Source organism: Zea mays, chromosome 9 (genome assembly GCF_902167145.1).
Source record: "Zea mays cultivar B73 chromosome 9, Zm-B73-REFERENCE-NAM-5.0, whole genome shotgun sequence".
NCBI lineage: Eukaryota > Viridiplantae > Streptophyta > Magnoliopsida > Poales > Poaceae > Zea > Zea mays.
This window is the reverse complement of record NC_050104.1, coordinates 26,471,577-26,490,880: the sequence shown is the minus strand read 5'-3', so window position 1 is coordinate 26,490,880 and position 19,304 is coordinate 26,471,577. Positions and strand designations below refer to the sequence as shown.

At 44.8% G+C, this 19,304-nt stretch overlaps 1 protein-coding gene across 2 annotated transcripts; it reads right to left on the bottom strand.

Annotated features, from left to right (window-relative positions):
* Positions 1 to 8,005: 8,005 nt before the first annotated feature.
* Positions 8,006 to 10,171, bottom strand: LOC103638147 (protein ANTAGONIST OF LIKE HETEROCHROMATIN PROTEIN 1). 2 transcript variants are annotated; one of them, XM_035962493.1, is made up of 4 exons: positions 9,859 to 10,171; positions 8,763 to 9,749; positions 8,439 to 8,680; positions 8,119 to 8,357 (listed from the first exon to the last, which is right to left on the bottom strand). In XM_035962493.1, exons 1-3 carry the CDS (start codon positions 9,868 to 9,870, stop codon positions 8,450 to 8,452), a joined length of 1,230 nt encoding a protein of 409 aa, XP_035818386.1. In that variant the 5' UTR covers positions 9,871 to 10,171; the 3' UTR covers positions 8,119 to 8,357; positions 8,439 to 8,449. The 2 variants fall into 2 exon arrangements, with proteins under 2 accessions (XP_035818387.1, XP_035818386.1); XM_035962494.1 differs by lacking the exons at positions 8,439 to 8,680; positions 8,763 to 9,749 and having other exon boundaries at positions 8,006 to 8,357; positions 9,859 to 9,931.
* Positions 10,172 to 19,304: the final 9,133 nt, after the last annotated feature.

Sequence of the window (19,304 nt, the reverse complement as noted above, 5' to 3'; positions counted from 1 at the left end):
CTGTACTCTGGACTTATGAGACTGCTACATGTCTCACAGGAGTAGACTTTTCTGATTATCAATTCATAAGTATAGATAAGAAAGGTTTCATCCCTGTAATGCTAGAGCCGATGGAGAATCGGCTAAATCCTAAATAAAGTTAAATGATGAATACACACAAAGTTCATGAGTCTTTGGTCACGGACAGTTCGGCCGCCAAGGCCGGATGGTCTGGTCCTTCACAAAAGAGTTCGGACTTTAAGACCGAACATCTACCACAGCGAAAAGACAGTATTACGGATGATCCGGTCCCCGAGACCGGAAAGTCCGCCATCACACAAAGATCATCTGATTCCTCTGTGGGGGACATGATAGAGGAATTCAGAGATCTTGATAAACTAGGACAGGGGTTTACATCGGCCGATCCTTTGGAGGAGATTGACATAGGAGATGGTAAAACTCCACGGCCGACTTTTGTAAACAAGACCCTGGAGACCGATTCTAGAAATGAGATGATCGGTCTATTGAAGGAATATTCAGATTGCTTTGCTTGGAATTATACTGAGATGCCTGGATTAAGCCGAGAGATCGTAGAGCATCGACTGCCTATTAAACCTGGTTTCAGACCTTTCAAGCAAAGAGCCAGAACATTTCGTCCGGATCTTCTCCCACGCATCAAGGACGAAATCCACCGGCTACTGGAAGCTGATTTTATCAGACCTTGCAGATACGCAGAGTGGGTCTCTAATATTGTGCCGGTGGAGAAGAAGGAGACAGGTAAACTTAGAGTATGCATTGATTTTCGCAATTTAAATAGAGCAACTCCTAAAGACGAATATCCCATGCCCATAGCCGACACATTAATCAATAATGCATCGGGAAATAGAATTATTAGCTTCCTTGATGGTAATGCCGGATATAATCAGATTTTCATGGCCGAAGAAGATGCGTCTAAAACGGCCTTTATATGTCCAGGCTTCATTGGTTTATTCGAGTGGGTTGTCATGACATTTGGTCTGAAAAATGCTGGTGCTACTTATCAGAGGGCTATGAATTTGATCTTCCATGAATTGTTAGGAAACACCGTGGAAGTTTACATTGATGATATTGTAGTCAAATTAGCTGAGTTTAGTTCTCATATAGCTGATTTGCGCAAAGCCTTTGATAAAATGCGTCGGTATGGTTTAAAAATGAACCCACGTAAATGTGCTTTTGGAGTGTCGGCTGGTAAGTTTTTAGGATTTGTCATCCATGAACATGGTATAGAAATAGACCCTGACCGAATCAAGTCTATTCGGAATGTGGGGCCTCCGACGTGTAAGGTCGAAGTGCAGAGGTTTCTCGGCAAGGTGAATTATTTACGAAGGTTTATTTCTAACTTAGCCGGGAAGATTGATGCCTTCACCCCTATCCTTCGGCTTAAGAATGATGCTGAATTCACTTGGGGGCAGAGCAGCAGGAAGCATTTGATCTCATTAAAAAATACTTGTCTTCGGCTCCCGTGTTAAAAGCACCACAAGTAGGAGCACCATTCAGATTATACATTGCAGCTGAAGACAAGGTTATTGGGGCTGTTCTGACACAAGAAACTGAGGGGAAGGAGCATGTGGTGACATATCTAAGCCGAAGGTTGGTGGATGCTGAAACAAGGTACACTTTTATTGAAAAGTTATGCTTATGCTTGTTTTATGCATGCACCAAATGTAGATGTTATTTACTGTCTAGTCATTGCACTGTTTCTGGTCAAGCCGATGTAATCAAGTACATGTTGCATAACCCAATTATGAGTGGTAGAATTGGTAAGTGGGCTTATGCACTCATAGAGTATGACTTGGCTTATGAACCATTGAAATCTATGAAAGGCCAAGTCATAGCGGATTTTATTGTAGAACATCGGGTTAATGATATTCATGAACTAGACATATCATACCTCACTATTACTCCTTGGACTTTATATTTTGATGGATCGGTTTGCAATGAAGGGCAAGGAATTGGCATTGTGCTTGTTTCACCAAGTAATGCCTCCTTTGACTTCTCTAGCCGATTGGAAACGTATTGCACTAATAATCAAGCTGAATATGAGGCCCTCCTATTCGGTTTAGAACTGTTAAATGGTATGGGAGTAAAACATGTGAAGGTATTTGGTGATTCTCAGCTGGTTGTCCAACAAGTGTTAGAAGAATATCAATGTCTTGATGGTACTCTAAATAGTTATCTTGAGAAATGTTGGAGCATAATCCATTCTTTTGATGAATTCAGTATTCAGCATATCTCTAGAGTTGAGAATCATAGGGCTAACAACTTGGCACAAGATGCATCGGGTTATCGGATAAAGAGAGGGAAATTTCACAAAACTGAAAATCTGATAACCAGTGCAGAGCCAAATTCCTAGGTCGCGGACCGTCCGCGTGTTGACGCCGGACCGTCCGAGGTTACCAGAAAGGTTCTCTTAATCGATTCGGCTGACAATGAAGCCGATACAAGTGATTGGAGGACACCTATACTTAATTATTTGCAAAATCCCAATATCAGGACAGATAAGAACATTCGGCGAACAGCTTTCAAGTATGTTTTGATGAGTGATGAACTTTACCGCCGAACGGTTAATGATGTCCTGCTTAAGTGCTTGGGCCCAGATGATGCTATATTAGCCATGGCCGAAGTACATGAAGGGATTTGTGGTACCCATCAATCAGCTCCAAAGATGAAGTGGTTGTTGCGAAGGTCTGGTTTTTATTGGCCTAGTATGACAGCTGATTGTTTCAAGTACTACAAGGGGTGCCAAGTGTGTCAAAAATTCGGCGACCTACAGTTGGTCCCTGCAGCCGAATTACATCCTATCATCAAGCCTTGGCCATTCAGAGGATGGGGATTAGACTTTATTGGAGAAATTCATCCTTCATCATCAAAGGGGCATCGGTTTGTGTTAGTTGCCACTGACTATTTCACCAAATGGACTGAAGCCGTTGCTCTAAAGAACATGACGCACAAGGAGGTAATTGAGTTCATAACTGAGCATATTATTCATAGATTCGGCATTCCCCAGACCTTGACTACAGATCAAGGTACTTCTTTTATGTCAAAGGAGGTACGTGAATTTGCTGAATTATACAGAATTAAGCTGCTTAATTCGTCTCCATATTATGCTCAGGCCAATGGACAGGCCGAGTCTAGTAATAGGACGTTGATTAATTTGATAAAGAAAAAGGTATCTGATAATCCTAGACATTGGCATAAGATTTTGTCTGAAGCTTTATGGGCTCATAGAATATCTAAGCATAGTGCTACTAAAGTATCTCCTTTTGAGCTTGTCTATGGGCAGGAAGCAGTGTTACCTGTGGAAATAAGTTTGAATGCTGTCAGGTTTGCCAGACAAAATGATCTAACTACTACTGATTATTATAATTCAATGATGGATAATATTGATGAGGTGACCGACAAGAGGATGATAGCTTTGGGAGCAATAGAAAAGGACAAGATCATGGTAGCTAGGGCCTACAACAAGAAGGTCAAAGCAAAATCATTCCAAGTAGGAGACTTGGTGTGGAAGACCATTCTGCCTCTAAGGAATAAAGACCGAAAGTTCGGGAAATGGTCGCCAAGCTGGGAGGGTCCTTATAAAGTGAAACAGGTGATGTTTGGTAACGCTTATTTACTACAAACATTACAAGGCAAGGATTTACCTAAGGCTTTGAATGGGCGTTTCCTCAAACAGTACCATCCTAGTATGTGGCAAGATGCCTAAGAAAACCGATGTGATCACATCGAGTTAGTTGCTTTTGGTTCGCCCAGCTCCACCAAAAGGCAGGGGGGCATATGTTCGAACCGGTTTTGAGCCGGCGGACTGTCCGGCCCTGAGGCGGACGGTCCGCGGTCCGGACGGTCCGCGCCTGTGGGCCGGACGGTCCGCGCGTGCGCAGAACAGATTAGGGTTCCGAGTTTTGTGCTACGGTTGTTAGCTATATTCGCGGGATTAGCTCGGAATCAGTTGTGTAAAGGGTCCAGCCCCCCTCCTCTATAAATAGAGAGGTCTACGGCCGATTTGTAATCATCAACAATCGAATCAATACAACTTCTATTCGCATTTATTTCCAGTACAATTAGGAGTAGTTCTAGTCTAGTTCTAGTTTAGCCTCTCGATCCCCAAATTCTCCGCCTCTCCTCGACTCTACGTCGATTAGAGGAGTCTAGGTCGGCCGACCCGAGCCTAGACAACCCCTAGGATCTCTCCTCCCCGACGGGGTCCCTCCCGGGAGCGAGATCCAGGCGCCGCCGGCGATCTTCCGCCGCCCCTGCACACGCGCGGACCGTCCGGCCCCAGGGCGCGGACCGTCCGGACGTCAGGCAGGAAAACCTAGCCCCTGCGCCAGGTCGCGGACCGTCCGGCCCCAGGCCGCGGACCGTCCGCGCCTGACCAGAGAGCACCGCCGCCGGTTCTTCTTGAGTATTTGGCGCTCCGAAAAGGCGTCAACACCATGTTTGTCCTTGGACTAAACTTTAGTCCCTACTTATTTGGTTTTAGGGACTAAACATATTCTAAAATCATTAAATACACTGTCTAAAGACTCAAATGCCCTTGGAATATACTCACAATATTAGTTGTCCATACAAACATGCTCTCACAACCAAATACTACAGAGAGAATGTAAGGGCAACAGGGTAATTATAGGCTTTTAGTCTATTTTAGCACCTATGTGAAAGGCTAAATCATTTTAGTCATAGTGTTTGGCAAAAAAGACTAAAAACTAGAGACTAATCTTTATTCTCTCTAAGCAAACACCCCCTAACCAAATGAATCTTGTCGTATTTAGTCGAGGGCACGTAGCCGCGCTGACTTTGATTTGGACACGTGGTACCTTCAGTACCAGTTCCAAAATAGCGAAGGCCACAAATATCCGGCAGGTGCACGGAAGGCACCCCGCTTTGACTGAAGCCGCGATCAGGACCAGGTCTACCGAGCTCGCTGATGGACATTTTTCCATCGGTTTTCCACGGCTGGTCGTCGTCTCCGACTCTCCGCCGATCCTCCTTTCATCCATCCAAACCTCCTGCTGTGCGCCTGTGCCGCCGCGCGTCCTCACCGTGACGTGGCGCTGGCGCCCCACGACGACAAGGGCACCCCGACGACGGCCGACGCGGCCCCGGACACGGGGATGCCCATCGCGACGCGGCACCAGCCCCGCTGCACCGGCGCAGTGGCCGCGGCCAGCGGCGCTGTCGCAGCCGTCCTCGCCGGCGCGTCGTCGCGCAGGCCGAGCACGCGCACGGCGAGGTGCACGACGCCGTGGCCCCGCCCGGGTGCGCCCCCGCCCCCGCAGCGGCGCGGGCAGCGCAGCGAGTAGCTGAGGCGGCGGAGCGCGCGCGGCGGGCGGAGGCCGTCGAGCACGTCGGCCGCGGGGATGCCGCACCAGCCCAGCGGCGTGGCGCCGACGAGCCGGCAGCAGGCGGCGGGCTCCGACAGCACGGAGACGCGGACGTCGGCGCGGCCCTCGAGGAAGCCCGCGCCCACGGGGACGACGAGCGTGGCGCCCCACGCGTGCTCGTCCGTACCCGTACCGCCGGCCGGCGCCACCGCCGTGCTGTAGGCCGAGCTGCGCAGCGCGTCCGGCGACGACACGGTCACGTACGGCCGCAGCCGCCGCGGCAGAGGCCAGTAGGACGTCGGCAGGCGCAGCGAGTCCGCCGACAGCACCGTCACCTCCAGCTCGACGCCGTTCTTGGGCCGCAGCGGCGACGTTGACATGGCCTCGTCGTCGTCGATCCCGGGACCAGTAGCAGCAGTAGGTGCAGGAGGTAAAGCGGGCGGGCGGGCTCGCTTGGCGGTTTATACCGGTACATGGTGCGTGGAGAGAGGGGTGTAGCCGGGCAGGGGAAAAGTATGAGGCGGGAGGAGGACGAGCGGCGCGCGAAGCCGCACAGAAGGTTAGCTCGCGTCCGCGAGGGAGGTTGGCTAGGCGAGAAATGAAGCTGCAGGTCGCCCGCTTGGCGCGCGTTAGTTCTTGGCGTCTTCGCGGACGACGGCGATGGCGACACAAACCTTTTCTTCTAACCAAGCAATTCGTTTTCTTTCTTCTCGGGAGGGAAGTCCCGGGAAGAAGAGGTCTACCAGTCGGTGGTTGGACTTGGACGCCTTGTATATTTTTTGAATTCGCAGCTGTCCGCCGGCGGACGGTGCATTAATGGGGGGACTTGGAATTCAAATCAAACCGACAGATTATTAGCACAAAAAAAGTGGTACAAAAAATTAACATATATAACACGACATGTACCTCAATTTAAACCCAGCAATATTATTAACCTTGCGATAGACTTTGTAGCTAAAAACAACATTAGACTTAGAACATGTTAACAATATTATATTAGACTTTATAGCTAGCTAACCCTATTATATAATAGCCCGTTTGGATGCCTAGAAATGAAACCTTTTCCAAGAAATAAATTCCAAGAAATAAATTATATAGAATTCAATCGATTAGAAAGTGATTCAATTCCATTTTTTTTGTTTGGTTGTACAAGCAATTGAATTCCTAGAATTAAATTTTAGATGTTGTTTGGATACTTTGCACACAGAATTTGAATTTAAATACAAACAAGGATCTCTTGACTTTGCATCTGCTTAAAAATGAGCATGAACAATTTACAACTATCAGAAACTATTAAGTTCACAAATAACAGTTCCATAAAGGCAAGTCACACATAATAGTTTCACAAAGTCATCAAATTCGCACATAAAAGTTCTACAAAGACATCAAGCTCGTTCTGTGTCTAGACATCAAATTCGCACATCAAATTCGCACATAAAAGTTCACAAATAACTATTATCTTCACATAGCAGTTTCATAAAGCCATCAAGTTCGCACACAACAGTTTCACATAGCCATCAAGTTCGCACACAAAAGTTTCACAAAGACAAGTTCACACAATCAGTTCAACACAGAGATCTAAGTTCACATATAAGTTGTTTCACTTCCTTAGCTGCATCATAAGCCACCTCTTCCTCCTTTCCATTGGGAGTGCCATCATCGACTCAAACTTGCGTGCATTAGAGGTGAGGATGTCATAAAGCTCAAGTTCTGTGTCTTCATCAAGTCCCTCAACCTCTTGTAATGCGGCGAGAACTTCGGCAGAAGAGGGTAGCTTTGGACCGTCATCTTTCAATGCAGATGTAAGCATGTCAAACTTATCACACCATATAGAGTTAAATGAATCATCTGATCTTTGTCTTTTTAAACTACTCGAGGAAGATACAGAATATGGAGCATCCTTGCCTCCGGTATCATTCTCTTTTGCCATTTCCTTTGAACTTTCAGCTGCTGTTTTAGCACCCTCTCCATTTGCTTGGTCTTTATTGTACACTAGGCTGAGTAGATCCCAAAACTTCACAACCTTATGTCTATATCCTTTTGCTTCCTTATTCCTCTACAAAAAAAATTGTTACAAAGATACATCAACAAATAAACTTGGAATTGAAACATAAACTAAGCTGCAAAAAATGGAATAAACTACTAGGCAACAGTAGCATGTATGACCAATTTGGAGTAAAAATAAAAACTGTGTACAAATATTTTTCCTTTATTCTTTCATCCGCTTGTTGAATATTAACTTGTCAATAGGGCATTGATGTGGATGTGATGTGATACGGCAGAAGGACCTCACTTCCAAAATTAATAAATGCGCTTCTCACAATTATTAGATGAGTCACATATTTAACTAACATTTCTTATGTGTAACAAGTATCGTTAAATGACATAGAAATATATTTTTATATAACAGATTTGTTTAGAGATATAAATATCGATAATGTATTTAAATGTTAGTTAAATATGTGGACAAATATTTAAAAACTGTATGATAATATATGATAAATATGTACACAGATTTTTATATAACAGGTTTAAAAATGTTAGTTAAATATGTGCACAGATTTTTATATAACAGATTTAAAAACTGTGCACAAAAATATTGCTATCAACTTACTAGAAAATCAGAGTGATACTACCTTCTTCCAGATGAATAACAAAAATTGAATTACAAAAATTGAACAACAAAAATTTTCTTACCTCAACGTACTCATCTCATACAGTGTCACTATCAACTTTGAGCTTGTTCTTCTCCCAATCCCATCCAAAACCACTAGTGGACAACAAACCATTAATGATATTGTAGTGCTTATCAAAGGTCTTGCTGCGAGAGCTAATATTTTCCTTTGTAATGGTGACATTACACTTCTCAAAAACATTCTTCACAGCAGCGGTGTATACATGAGACTTCCACCCATTCTGACATCTATCACCTTTATTGTAATAGTCCACAAATGTATCAAGGAGTACCTTATCCATCTCATCATTCCAAGGAACATAGCCCCTTGTTTTCTTGTCCTACAATCAAAGAACCACACATATAAAAAACACAAACACAAAAATTCATAAATGACAAAGACATAGAAAACAGAAGCATACAACTATGAGCTTTAACCACGCCTCGCTTGATAATCAACAAACATTTCACTAGCTTTGGTGTCTCTAAAATCACCCCACTCATTAGTTGATTGAACATGCGTAATCAGACTAATTTCTCCTTGATTTTCAGCAGGAGCAGCAGAGATGAGACTATCAACTTCATGTATTAGAATATCGTCCATATCTCTTTGTCTATCCCTTAAAAAATTATGCAATATGCAGCAAGCATGGATGATCCTAATCTGCATAGAATAATATGGCTAAGTCAATACACAATTTTAAAACTAATGATTGAATTTCAATTGAATACCTACTATGTTATACCTGGTTTTCTAAATCAAAATATGAGCTGGTCCTCAAGATTGCCCATCTCATCTTCAATAGCCCAAAAGTTCTCTCTATCACATTCCTAGCTGTTGCATGGCGTAGGTTGAATAACTCTCTCACAGTAGATGGATTGTTGCCTTGAATAGCCCATTCATTCAAGTGGTACCGTGTAGATCGGTATGGGGCAAGAAATCCCGGACCATTTGTATATCCAGCATCCACTAGATAGTATTTACCACTAGGAACAACAAATGAGTCCTCCCGTGACATGGCATCACGTAGTATGCGTGAATCCGAAGCCGACCCTTCCCATCCAGCCAAGACATACAGAAACTTCATTTGTCGATCACAAACCCCTAATACATTAGTGGTGATTCGTTGTTTCCTATTTCTGTACCTACCTTGGTCAGTCAATGGAACATTCACATCGATATGTGTGCCATCTAGTGCACCTAGGCAGTCCTCAAACCATTTCCACTTTGGATCCTCAGGTAGAGTGGTTTCTGGATTAGGAAGCTTGATGAACTCATGACTTAAAGATAGAATCCCTCTAAGCACTACATTGAAGTGTCGACTGATTGGTTCAAGGGACCACCCATAAGTGCTACGGATCAGCCTCATTTTGGTGTTATGACCTACTATAAGCAGAAAAATTGCAAGCTTTTCTTCTACCGACACATTTAGGGTATCCTGTAGGCCACTCTTTTCCCGTAAGATGGCACTCAAGTCACTAAAAGATCTCTTAGTTAGGCGCAAACTGTCATAGCAATAGACATTTGAACCCTGGTACATATTACGTAGCATTTGTTTTCTGCACTCGACATTTCTCTCTTGAACTTCGTTAGCATCTACGATGTGTCTAGGTCTCCTCCGTTGATACCGGTTTCCGATAATAGCCATAATAGACACAGCTAATACAACAACTCTCTTTCGCTTCTTTCTCTTCCTTTTAATTTCCTCCTCGATAGTATATTGAGTTGATATCTAGAACACGCAATTTATATGCAATTAGACATGCTAGTTGAAAGCAAAATGCTCTACTCAAGAATAAAAACACTACTAGTAGGAGCACAAGGTGGAATAGGAGAAGTACCGATGTAGCCATGGAGATTGAAGGGTTTGTTGGAGGTAGCTAGATGAAACTTGAGGCGGCAAATCCTGCAAATGAATCTATGGCAAATGGATTATATAATCTAGGCAGATTATATAATTGGCTAGAGATCAACTGATTAAGACGCTGCAAGGTTAAATAAATTCAGCATAGCATAAAGGCGGTTCTTTAACCATCAGACAAAACATGGTAATACAATGACAAATAACACAAGCAAAAAAAAATTTAAACAAGACCTTCCTAGCTTGCAGAGCCCTATACCCCCAGGCGTACAAGCAAATCTCAATATCCTACTCAATAATTCATCAGGGGAGGAAAGCAAATCTCAATATACTACTAGTACGAGCAGAGGCTACAGAGCACAAGCAGTACGCAGAGACAAGCACTATGCATTGTTCCTACTCCTACAGCACAGAGCACGGCAGGAAAGCAGAATACTACTAGTACGAGCACAAGGAGGGAGGCAAGAGCTGGCAACTGCGCAGAGGCAGCCATCAGGTTTGTACACCCCTACGCATTGTTCCTACTCCTACAGCAACTGCGCAGAGGGATAGATCCAGTGGCGAGCTGCTCCGGCGGCTGCTCCGGGGCGCCGAGGTGCCCCTCCGCGCAGAGTGATAGATCCGGTGGCGAGCTGCTCCGGCGGCTGCTCCGGGGCGCCGAGGTGCCCCTCCGCCTGACGGGCGCCGAGCTGTAGAGGGAGAGGCCTGACAGGCGCCGAGCTGGCTGGGTACGCTGCCGGCTGCAGCGGTCTTGATAGCGACGACCCCATCACGAGCTACGATCGGCAGCAGAGGGAGAGGCCTGACGGGCGCCGAGCTGGCCGGGTACGCTGCCGACTGCAGCGGCCTTGATAGCGACGACCCCTACATCACGAGCTACGAGCGACAGTAGAGGGAGAGACGAACCTCGTCGTCGTCGATGCCGTCGTCGGCCAGAACAGTCCGGCTGCCGCCGCCGCCGCTCGAGGCACGAGCAGTGAAACCTAGCTAACTTTCTAGACCTTTCCGACGGATGAGGGTCTGAAACGTGCACAGGCTAAAATTTCAGGGATAGGAAATAGGCTGAAATGATGAATTGAATTCTATGGACAGCCAAACGGGCCGAGAAATGGAAACTGATTCAATTCGGACCAATTCCTGTAAACCAAACAGACTGTAAGGGTAATATAAACTATAGACTTTGTAGCTAACAACAATTTCGTTTGAAGCCATGAGGAGGCCAAACACAACCAATATAATATCCTTTAAATCAAAACACTCTAATAATTATTGGGACCCTAAGATAGTTTAACAAATGACTTTTTTGTGATCTATATATTTATGCTCCCTTCGCTCAAAATTATAAGTTATTTATCATTTCTAGGCGCATAGCTTTTGCATAGGGTATATATAGGTACATAAAATACAATAACAAAATTAGTTTATAAAATTTGAAATGAAGGGATTATATCTCAAAAACATATTATAATTTGGAATGGAGAGTATATCTCATCCACCTCTATAGTTTTTAGATAAATTTTGTCTAGATACAAGATGACACGGAAAAACATTTTTTTAAATGAGCTATGTAAGGAGTTGAAAGTCGCCTAGAGGGGGGTGAATAGGGCGAATCTGAAATTTACAAACTTAATCACAACTATAAGCTGGGTTAGTGTTAGAAATAAGAGCGAGTCCAAGAAAGGGCGTAAAACAAATCGCAAGCAAATGAAGAGTGTGACACAAGGATTTGTTTTACTGAGTTTCGGTTCTCTCAAACCTACTCCCCGTTGAGGTGGTCACAAAGACCAGGTCTCTTTCAACCCTTTCCCTCTCTCAAACAGTCCCTCGGACCGAGTGAGCTTCTCTTCTCAATCAAACGAAACACGGAGTTCCCGCAAGGACCACCACACAATTGGTGTCTCTCGCCTTGGTTACAATTGAGTTGATCGCAAGAAAGAATGAGAGAAAGAAGCAATCCAAGCGCAAGAGCTCAAAATAACACAACAAATCTCTCTCACTAATCACTAAAGCCTTGTGTGGAATTGGGAGAGGATTTGATCTATTTGATGTGTCTAGTATTGAATGCTAGAGCTCTTGTAAGGTGTAGAAGTGTAGAAACTTGGATGCCAATGAATGTGGGGTGGTTGGGGTATTTATAGCCCCAACCACCACAAAGTGGCCGTTGGAAGGCTGCAGTCGCATGGCGCACCGGACAGTCCGGTGCGCCACCGGACAGTCCGGTGCGCCACCGGACACTGTCCGGTGCGCCAGCCACGTCAGCAGACCGTTGGGGTTCGACCGTTGTAGCTCTGTCTTGTGGGCCCGCCTGGCTGTCCGGTGGTGCACCGGACAGGCCCTGTAGGCTGTCCGGTGTGCCACCCGCGCGTGCTCTGCTCCTCTGCGCGCGCAGGCGCGCATTTAATGTGTTGCAGTCGACCGTTGCGCGCGAAGTAGTCGTTGCTCCGCTGGCACACCGGACAGTCCGGTGAATTATAGCGGAGCGCCCTCTGATTTTCCCGAAGGTAGCGAGTTCAGCCTCGAGTGCCCTGGTGCACCGGACACTGTCCGGTGGCACACCGGACAGTCTGGTGCGCCAGACCAGGGCACACTTCGGTTATCCCTTGCTCTTTTTGTTGAACCCTTTTCTTGGTCTTTTTATTGGCTTTTTGTGAACCTTTGGCACCTGTATAACTTATAGGCTAGAGCAACTAGTTAGTCCAATTATTTATGTTGGGCAATTCAACCACCAAAATCAATTAGGAAATAGGTGTAAGCCTAATTCCCTTTCAATCTCCCCCTTTTTGGTGATTGATGCCAACACAAACCAAAGCAAGTATAGAAGTGCATAATTGAACTAGTTTACATAATTGTAAGTGCAAAGGTTACTTAGAATTGAGCCAATATAAATTCATAAGATATGCATGGATTGTTTCTTTATATTTTCATCATTTTGGACCACGCTTTCACCACATGTTTTGTTTTTGCAAATTCTTTTGTAAATTCATTTTAAAGTTCTTTTGCAAATAGTCAAAGGTAAATGAATAAGATTTTGCGAAGCATTTTCAAGATTTGAAATTTTCTCTCCTTGTTTCAAATGCTTTTCCTTTAACTAAAACAAAACTCCCTCTTTAAATTTCTCCTCTTAGTGTTCAAGAGGGTTTTAAGATACTAAATTTTTGAAGGTGTTACTTTCTCCCCCTTTTGAACACAATAAGATACCAATTTGAAAAACTCTTTTTACAATAAGGGTGGTGATGCGGTCCTTTTGCTTTGGGCTAATAATTTCTCCCCCTTTGGCATGAATCGCCAAAAACGGATACTTTGAGTGAAATATAAGCCCTTGTAACTACTTTCTCCCCTTTGGCAAATAAAACATGAGTGAAGATTATACCAAAGACGGAAAGTTGCTCAGAGCGACGGCGAAGGGTGAGTTATGGAGTGGAAGCCTTTGTCTTCGCCGAAGACTACAGTTCCCTTTCAATATACCTATGACTTGGTTTGAAATTCACTTGAAAACACATTAGTCATAGCATATATAAAGGAGACATGATCAAAGGTATACTTATGAGCTATGCATGCAAGACATCAAAAGAAATTACTAGAATCAAGAATATTTAGCTCATGCCTAAGTTTGTTAAAGGTTTGTTCATCTAGTGGCTTGGTAAAGATATCAGCTAATTGTTCCTTAGTGTTAATATATGCAATCTCGATATCTCCCTTTTGTTGGTGATCCCTTAAGAAATGATACCGAATAGCTATGTGTTTAGAGCGGCTATGCTCAACGGGATTATCCGCCATGCGGATTGCACTTGAAAGGGAATTAGGCTTACACCTAGTTCCTAATTGATTTTGATGGTTGAATTGCCCAACACAAATAAATGGACTAACTAGTTTGCTCTAGTCTATAAGTTATACAGGTGCCAAAGGTTCACACTTAGTCAATAAAAAGACCAAGATTTGGGTTCAACAAAGAGAGCAAGGGACAACCGAAGGCAGCCCTGGTCTGGCGCACCGGACTGTCCGATGCACCACCGGACAGTGTCCGGTGCACCAGGGGACTTCACGCTGAACTCTTCACCTTCGGGAAAATCCAGAGGCGCTCCGCTATAATTCACCGGACTGTCCGGTGTACACCGGACAGTGTCCGGTGCCCCAGGGAAGAGCAACTCTGGAACTCGCCAGCCTCGGGAATTCGCTCCGCTATAATTCACCGGACATGTCCGGTGTACACCGGACTGTCCGGTGAGCCAGTGAAGCAACGGCTACTTCGCGCCAACGGTCACCTGCAGAAGCATTAAATGCGCGCCAGAGCGCGCAGAAGTCAGGCACGCGCGAAGTGGCGCACCGGACACTCTATAGTGCATGTCCGGTGTGCCAGCAGACATCCAGGCGGGCCCAGCAGTCAGAGCTCCAACGGTCGGAACCCAACGGCCTGGTGACGTGGCTGGCGCACCGGACACTGTCCGGTGTGCACCGGATTGTCCGGTGCACCATGCGACAGACAGCCCCACCAAACAGCTAGTTTGGTGGTTGGGGTTATAAATACCCCCAACCACCCCACATTCAAGTCATCCAAGTTTTCCTACTTCAACCACTTACAAGAGCTCTAGCATTTAATTCTAGACACACCCAAGTGATCAAATCCTCTTCAAATTCCACACAACGCCTTAGTGATTAGTGAGAGAGATTTGCTTGTGTTCTTTCGAGCTCTTGCGCTTGGATTGCTTTCTTCTTTGATTCTTTCTTGCGATCAACTCAATTGTAACCAAGGCAAGAGGCACCAATTGTGTGGTGGCCCTTGCGGGGAAGTTTTGTTCCCGCTTGATTGAGAAGAAGAAGCTCACTCGGTCCAAGGGACCGTTTGAGAGAGGGAAAGGGTTGAAAGAGACCCGGTCTTTGTGACCACCTCAACGGGGAGTAGGTTTGCAAGAACCGAACCTCGGTAAAACAAATCCACGTGTACCACTCCTTATTCGCTTGCGATTTGTTTTGCACCCTCTCTCGCAGACTTGATTATATTTCTAACGCTAACCGGCTTGTAGTTGTGATTAACTTTGTAAATTTCAGTTTCGCCCTATTCACCCCCCCCCCCCTCTAGGCGACTTTCAATTGGTATCAAAGCCCGGTGCTTCATTAGAGCCTAACCGCTCGAAGTGATGTCGGGAGAACACGCCAAGAAGGAGATGGAGACCGGCAACAAGCCCGCTACAAGCCACGGGAAGGCTTCATCGGAAGAGTCCCGCAAGAAGGGAAAGGGGAAGGAGAAGAAAGCCTCTTCCCACAAATCGCATCGGAGTGGTGACAAGATAAAGAAGATGAGGAAGGTGGTCTACTACGAGACCGACACTTCATCACCTTCCACCTCCGGCTCCGACGCGCCCTCCGTAACTTCTAAGCGCCATGAGCGCAAGAAGTTTAGTAAGATCCCCCTACGCTACCCTCGCATTCCTAAACATACACCTTTACTTTCCGTCCCATTAGGCAAACCACCAACTTTTGATGGTGAAGATTATGCTAGGTGGAGTGATTTAATGCGATTTCATCTAACCTCACTCCACAAAAGTATATGGGATGTTGTTGAGTTTGGTGTACAGGTACCATCCGTAGGGGATGGCGACTATGATGTGGATGAAGTGGCCCAAATCGAGCACTTCAACTCCCAAGCCACAACAATACTCCTCACCTCTCTAAGTAGGGAGGAGTACAACAAAGTGCAAGGATTAAAGAGCGCCAAGGAAGTTTGGGACGTGCTCAAAACCGCGCACGAGGGTGATGAACTCACCAAGATCACCAAGCGGGAAACGATCGAGGGGGAGCTCGGTCGCTTCCGTCTTCGCCAAGAAGAGGAGCCACAAGACATGTACAACTGGCTCAAAACCTTGGTGAATCAAGTGCGCAACCTCGGGAGCAAGAAATGGGATGACCACGAGGTGGTTAAGGTTATTTTAAGATCACTTATTTTCCTTAACCCTACTCAAGTACAATTAATTCGTGGCAATCCAAGATATACACTAATGACTCCCGAGAAAGTAATCGGGAATTTTGTGAGCTTTGAATTTATGATCAAGGGCTCACGGAAGATCAATGAGCTTGACGGTCCCTCCACGTCCGAAGCTCAACCGGTCGCATTTAAGGTGACGGAGGAGAAGAAGGAGGAGTCTACACCAAGTAGACAACCAATCGACGCCTCCAAGCTCGACAATGAGGAAATGGCGCTCGTCATCAAGAGCTTCCGCCAAATCCTCAAACAAAGGAGGGGGAAGGACTACAAACCCCGCTCCAAGAAAGTGTGCTACAAATGTGGTAAGCCCGATCATTTTATTGCAAAATGTCCTATATCTAGTGACAGTGATAGGGGCGACGACAAGAAGGGGATAAGAAAGGAGAAGAAGAGGTACTACAAGAAGAAGGGCGGCGATGCCCATGTTTGTCGCGAGTGGGACTCCGACGAAAGCTCTAGCGACTCCTCCGACGACGAGGACGCCGCCAACATCGCTGTCACCAAGGGACTTCTCTTCCCCAACGTCGGCCACAAGTGCCTCATGGCAAAGGACGGCAAAAAGAAGAAGGTTAAATCTAAACCCTCCACTAGATATGAGTCTTCTAGTGATGAAAATGCTAGTGATGAGGAAGATAACTTGCGCACTCTTTTTGCCAACTTAAACATACAACAAAAAGAGAAATTAAATGAATTAATTAGTGCCATCCATGAAAAGGATGATCTCTTGGACTCCCAAGAGGACTTCCTAATCAAGGAAAACAAAAAGCATGTTAAAGTTAAAAATGTGTATGCTCTAGAAGTTGAAAAATGTGAAAAAATTATCTAGTGAGCTAAGTACTTGCCATGAAACTATAGACAACCTTAGAAATGAGAATGCTAATTTGCTAGCTAAGGTTGATTCTATTGCTTGTAATGTTTCAATTCCCAATCTTAAAAATGATAATGATGATTTGCTTGCTAAGATTGAAGAATTGAACATGTCCATTGCTAGCCTTAGGATTGAAAATGAAAAATTGCTTGCTAAGGCTAAAGAACTAGATGTTTGCAATATTACAATTTCCGACCTTAGAACTAAAAATGATATATTGCATGCTAAGGTTGTAGAACTAAAATCTTGCAAACCCTCTACATCTACCGTTGAACATACTTCTATTTGCACTAGATGTAGAGATGTTGATATTAATGCTATACATGATCACATGGCTCTAATTAAACAACAAAATGATCATATAGCAAAATTAGATGCTAAAATTGCCGAGCATGAACTTGAAAATGAAAAATTTAAATTTGCTTGTAGTATGCTTTATAGTGGGAGACGCCCTGGCATTAAGGATGGCATTGGCTTCCAACAGGGAGGCAATATCAAACTTAATGCCCCTCCTAAGAAATTGTCTAATTTTGTTAAGGGCAAGGCTCCCATGCCTCAGGATAACGAGGGTTACATTTTGTACCCTGCCGGTTATCCCGAGAGCAAAATTAGGAGAATTCACTCTAGGAAGTCTCACTCTGACCCTAATCATGCTTTTATGTATAAGGGTGAGACATCTAGTTCTAGGCAACCAACACGTGCTAAGTTGCCTAAGAAGAAAACTCCTAGTGCATCAAATGATCATAACATTTTATTTAAAACTTTTGATGCATCCTATGTTTTAACTAACAAATCCGGCAAGATAGTTGCCAAGTATGTTGGGGGCAAGCACAAGGGGTCAAAGACTTGTGTTTGGGTACCCAAAGTTCTTGTATCTAATGCCAAAGGACCCAAAACCATTTGGGTACCGAAAGTCAAGAACTAAACATGTTTTGTAGGTTTATGCATCCGGGGGCTCAAGTTGGATCATCGACAGCGGGTGCACAAACCACATGACAGGGGAGAAGAAGATGTTCTCCTCCTATGAGAAAAACCAAGATCCCCAACGAGCTATCACATTCGGGGATGGAAACCAAGGTTTGGTTAAAGGATTGGGTAAAATTGCTATATCTCCTGACCATTCAATTTACAATGTTTTTCTTGTAGATTCCTTAGATTACAATTTGCTTTCCGTTTCACAATTATGTCAAATGGGTTACAACTGTCTATTTACTGATGTAGGTGTCACTGTCTTTAGAAGAAGTGATGATTCAATAGCATTTAAGGGAGTGTTAGAGGGTCAGCTATACTTGGTAGATTTTGATAGAGCTGAACTCGACACTTGCTTAATTGCTAAGACTAACATGGGCTGGCTCTGGCATCGCCGACTAGCACATGTTGGGATGAAGAATCTTCATAAGCTTCTAAAGGGAGAGCACATTTTAGGATTAACCAATGTTCATTTTGAGAAAGACAGGACTTGTAGCGCATGCGAAGCAGGGAAGCAAGTTGGTGCTCACCATCCACACAAGAACATCATGACGCCCGACAGGCCACTGGAGCTCCTACACATGGATCTATTCGGCCCGATAGCTTACATAAGCATCGGCGGGAGTAGGTACTGTCTAGTTATTGTGGATGATTATTCTCGCTTCACTTGGGTGTTCTTTTTGCAGGAAAAATCTCACACCCAAGAGACTTTAAAGGGATTCTTGAGACGGGCTCAAAATGAGTTCGGCTTGAGGATTAAGAAAATTAGAAGCGACAACGGAACGGAGTTCAAGAACTCACAAATCGAAGGCTTCCTTGAGGAGGAGGGCATCAAGCATGAGTTCTCTTCTCCCTACACCCCTCAACAAAATGGTGTAGTGGAGAGGAAGAATAGAACTCTATTGGACATGGCTAGAACCATGCTTGATGAGTACAAGACTGCGGATCGGTTTTGGGCCGAGGCGGTCAACACCGCCTGCTACGCCATCAACCGGTTATATCTACACCGAATCCTCAAGAAGACATCTTATGAACTCCTAACCGGTAAAAATCCCAACATTTCATATTTTAGAGTCTTTGGTAGCAAATGCTTTATTCTTATTAAAAGAGGTAGAAAATCTAAATTTGCTCCTAAGACTGTAGAAGGCTTTTTACTAGGATATGATTCAAACACAAGGGCATATAGAGTCTTTAACAAGTCCTCTGGACAAGTTGAAGTTTCTTGTGACGTTGTGTTTGATGAGACTAACGGCTCTCAAGTAGAGCAAGTTGATCTTGATGAGAAAGGTGATGAAGAGGCTCCGTGCGTTGCGCTAAGGAACATGTCCATTGGGGATGTGTGTCCTAAGGAATCCGAAGAGCCTCCAAATGCACAAGATCAACCATCCTCCTCCACGCAAGCATCTCCACCAACTCAAAATGAGGATGAGGCTCAAGTTGATGAAAGAGAAGATCAAAGAGATGAGCCACCTCAAGATGACGACAATGATCAAGGGGGAGATGCAAATGTTCAAGACAAGGAGGATGACGAACCAAGGCCGCCACACCCAAGAGTCCACCAAGCAATCCAACGAGATCACCCCGTCGACACCATCCTTGGCGACATTCA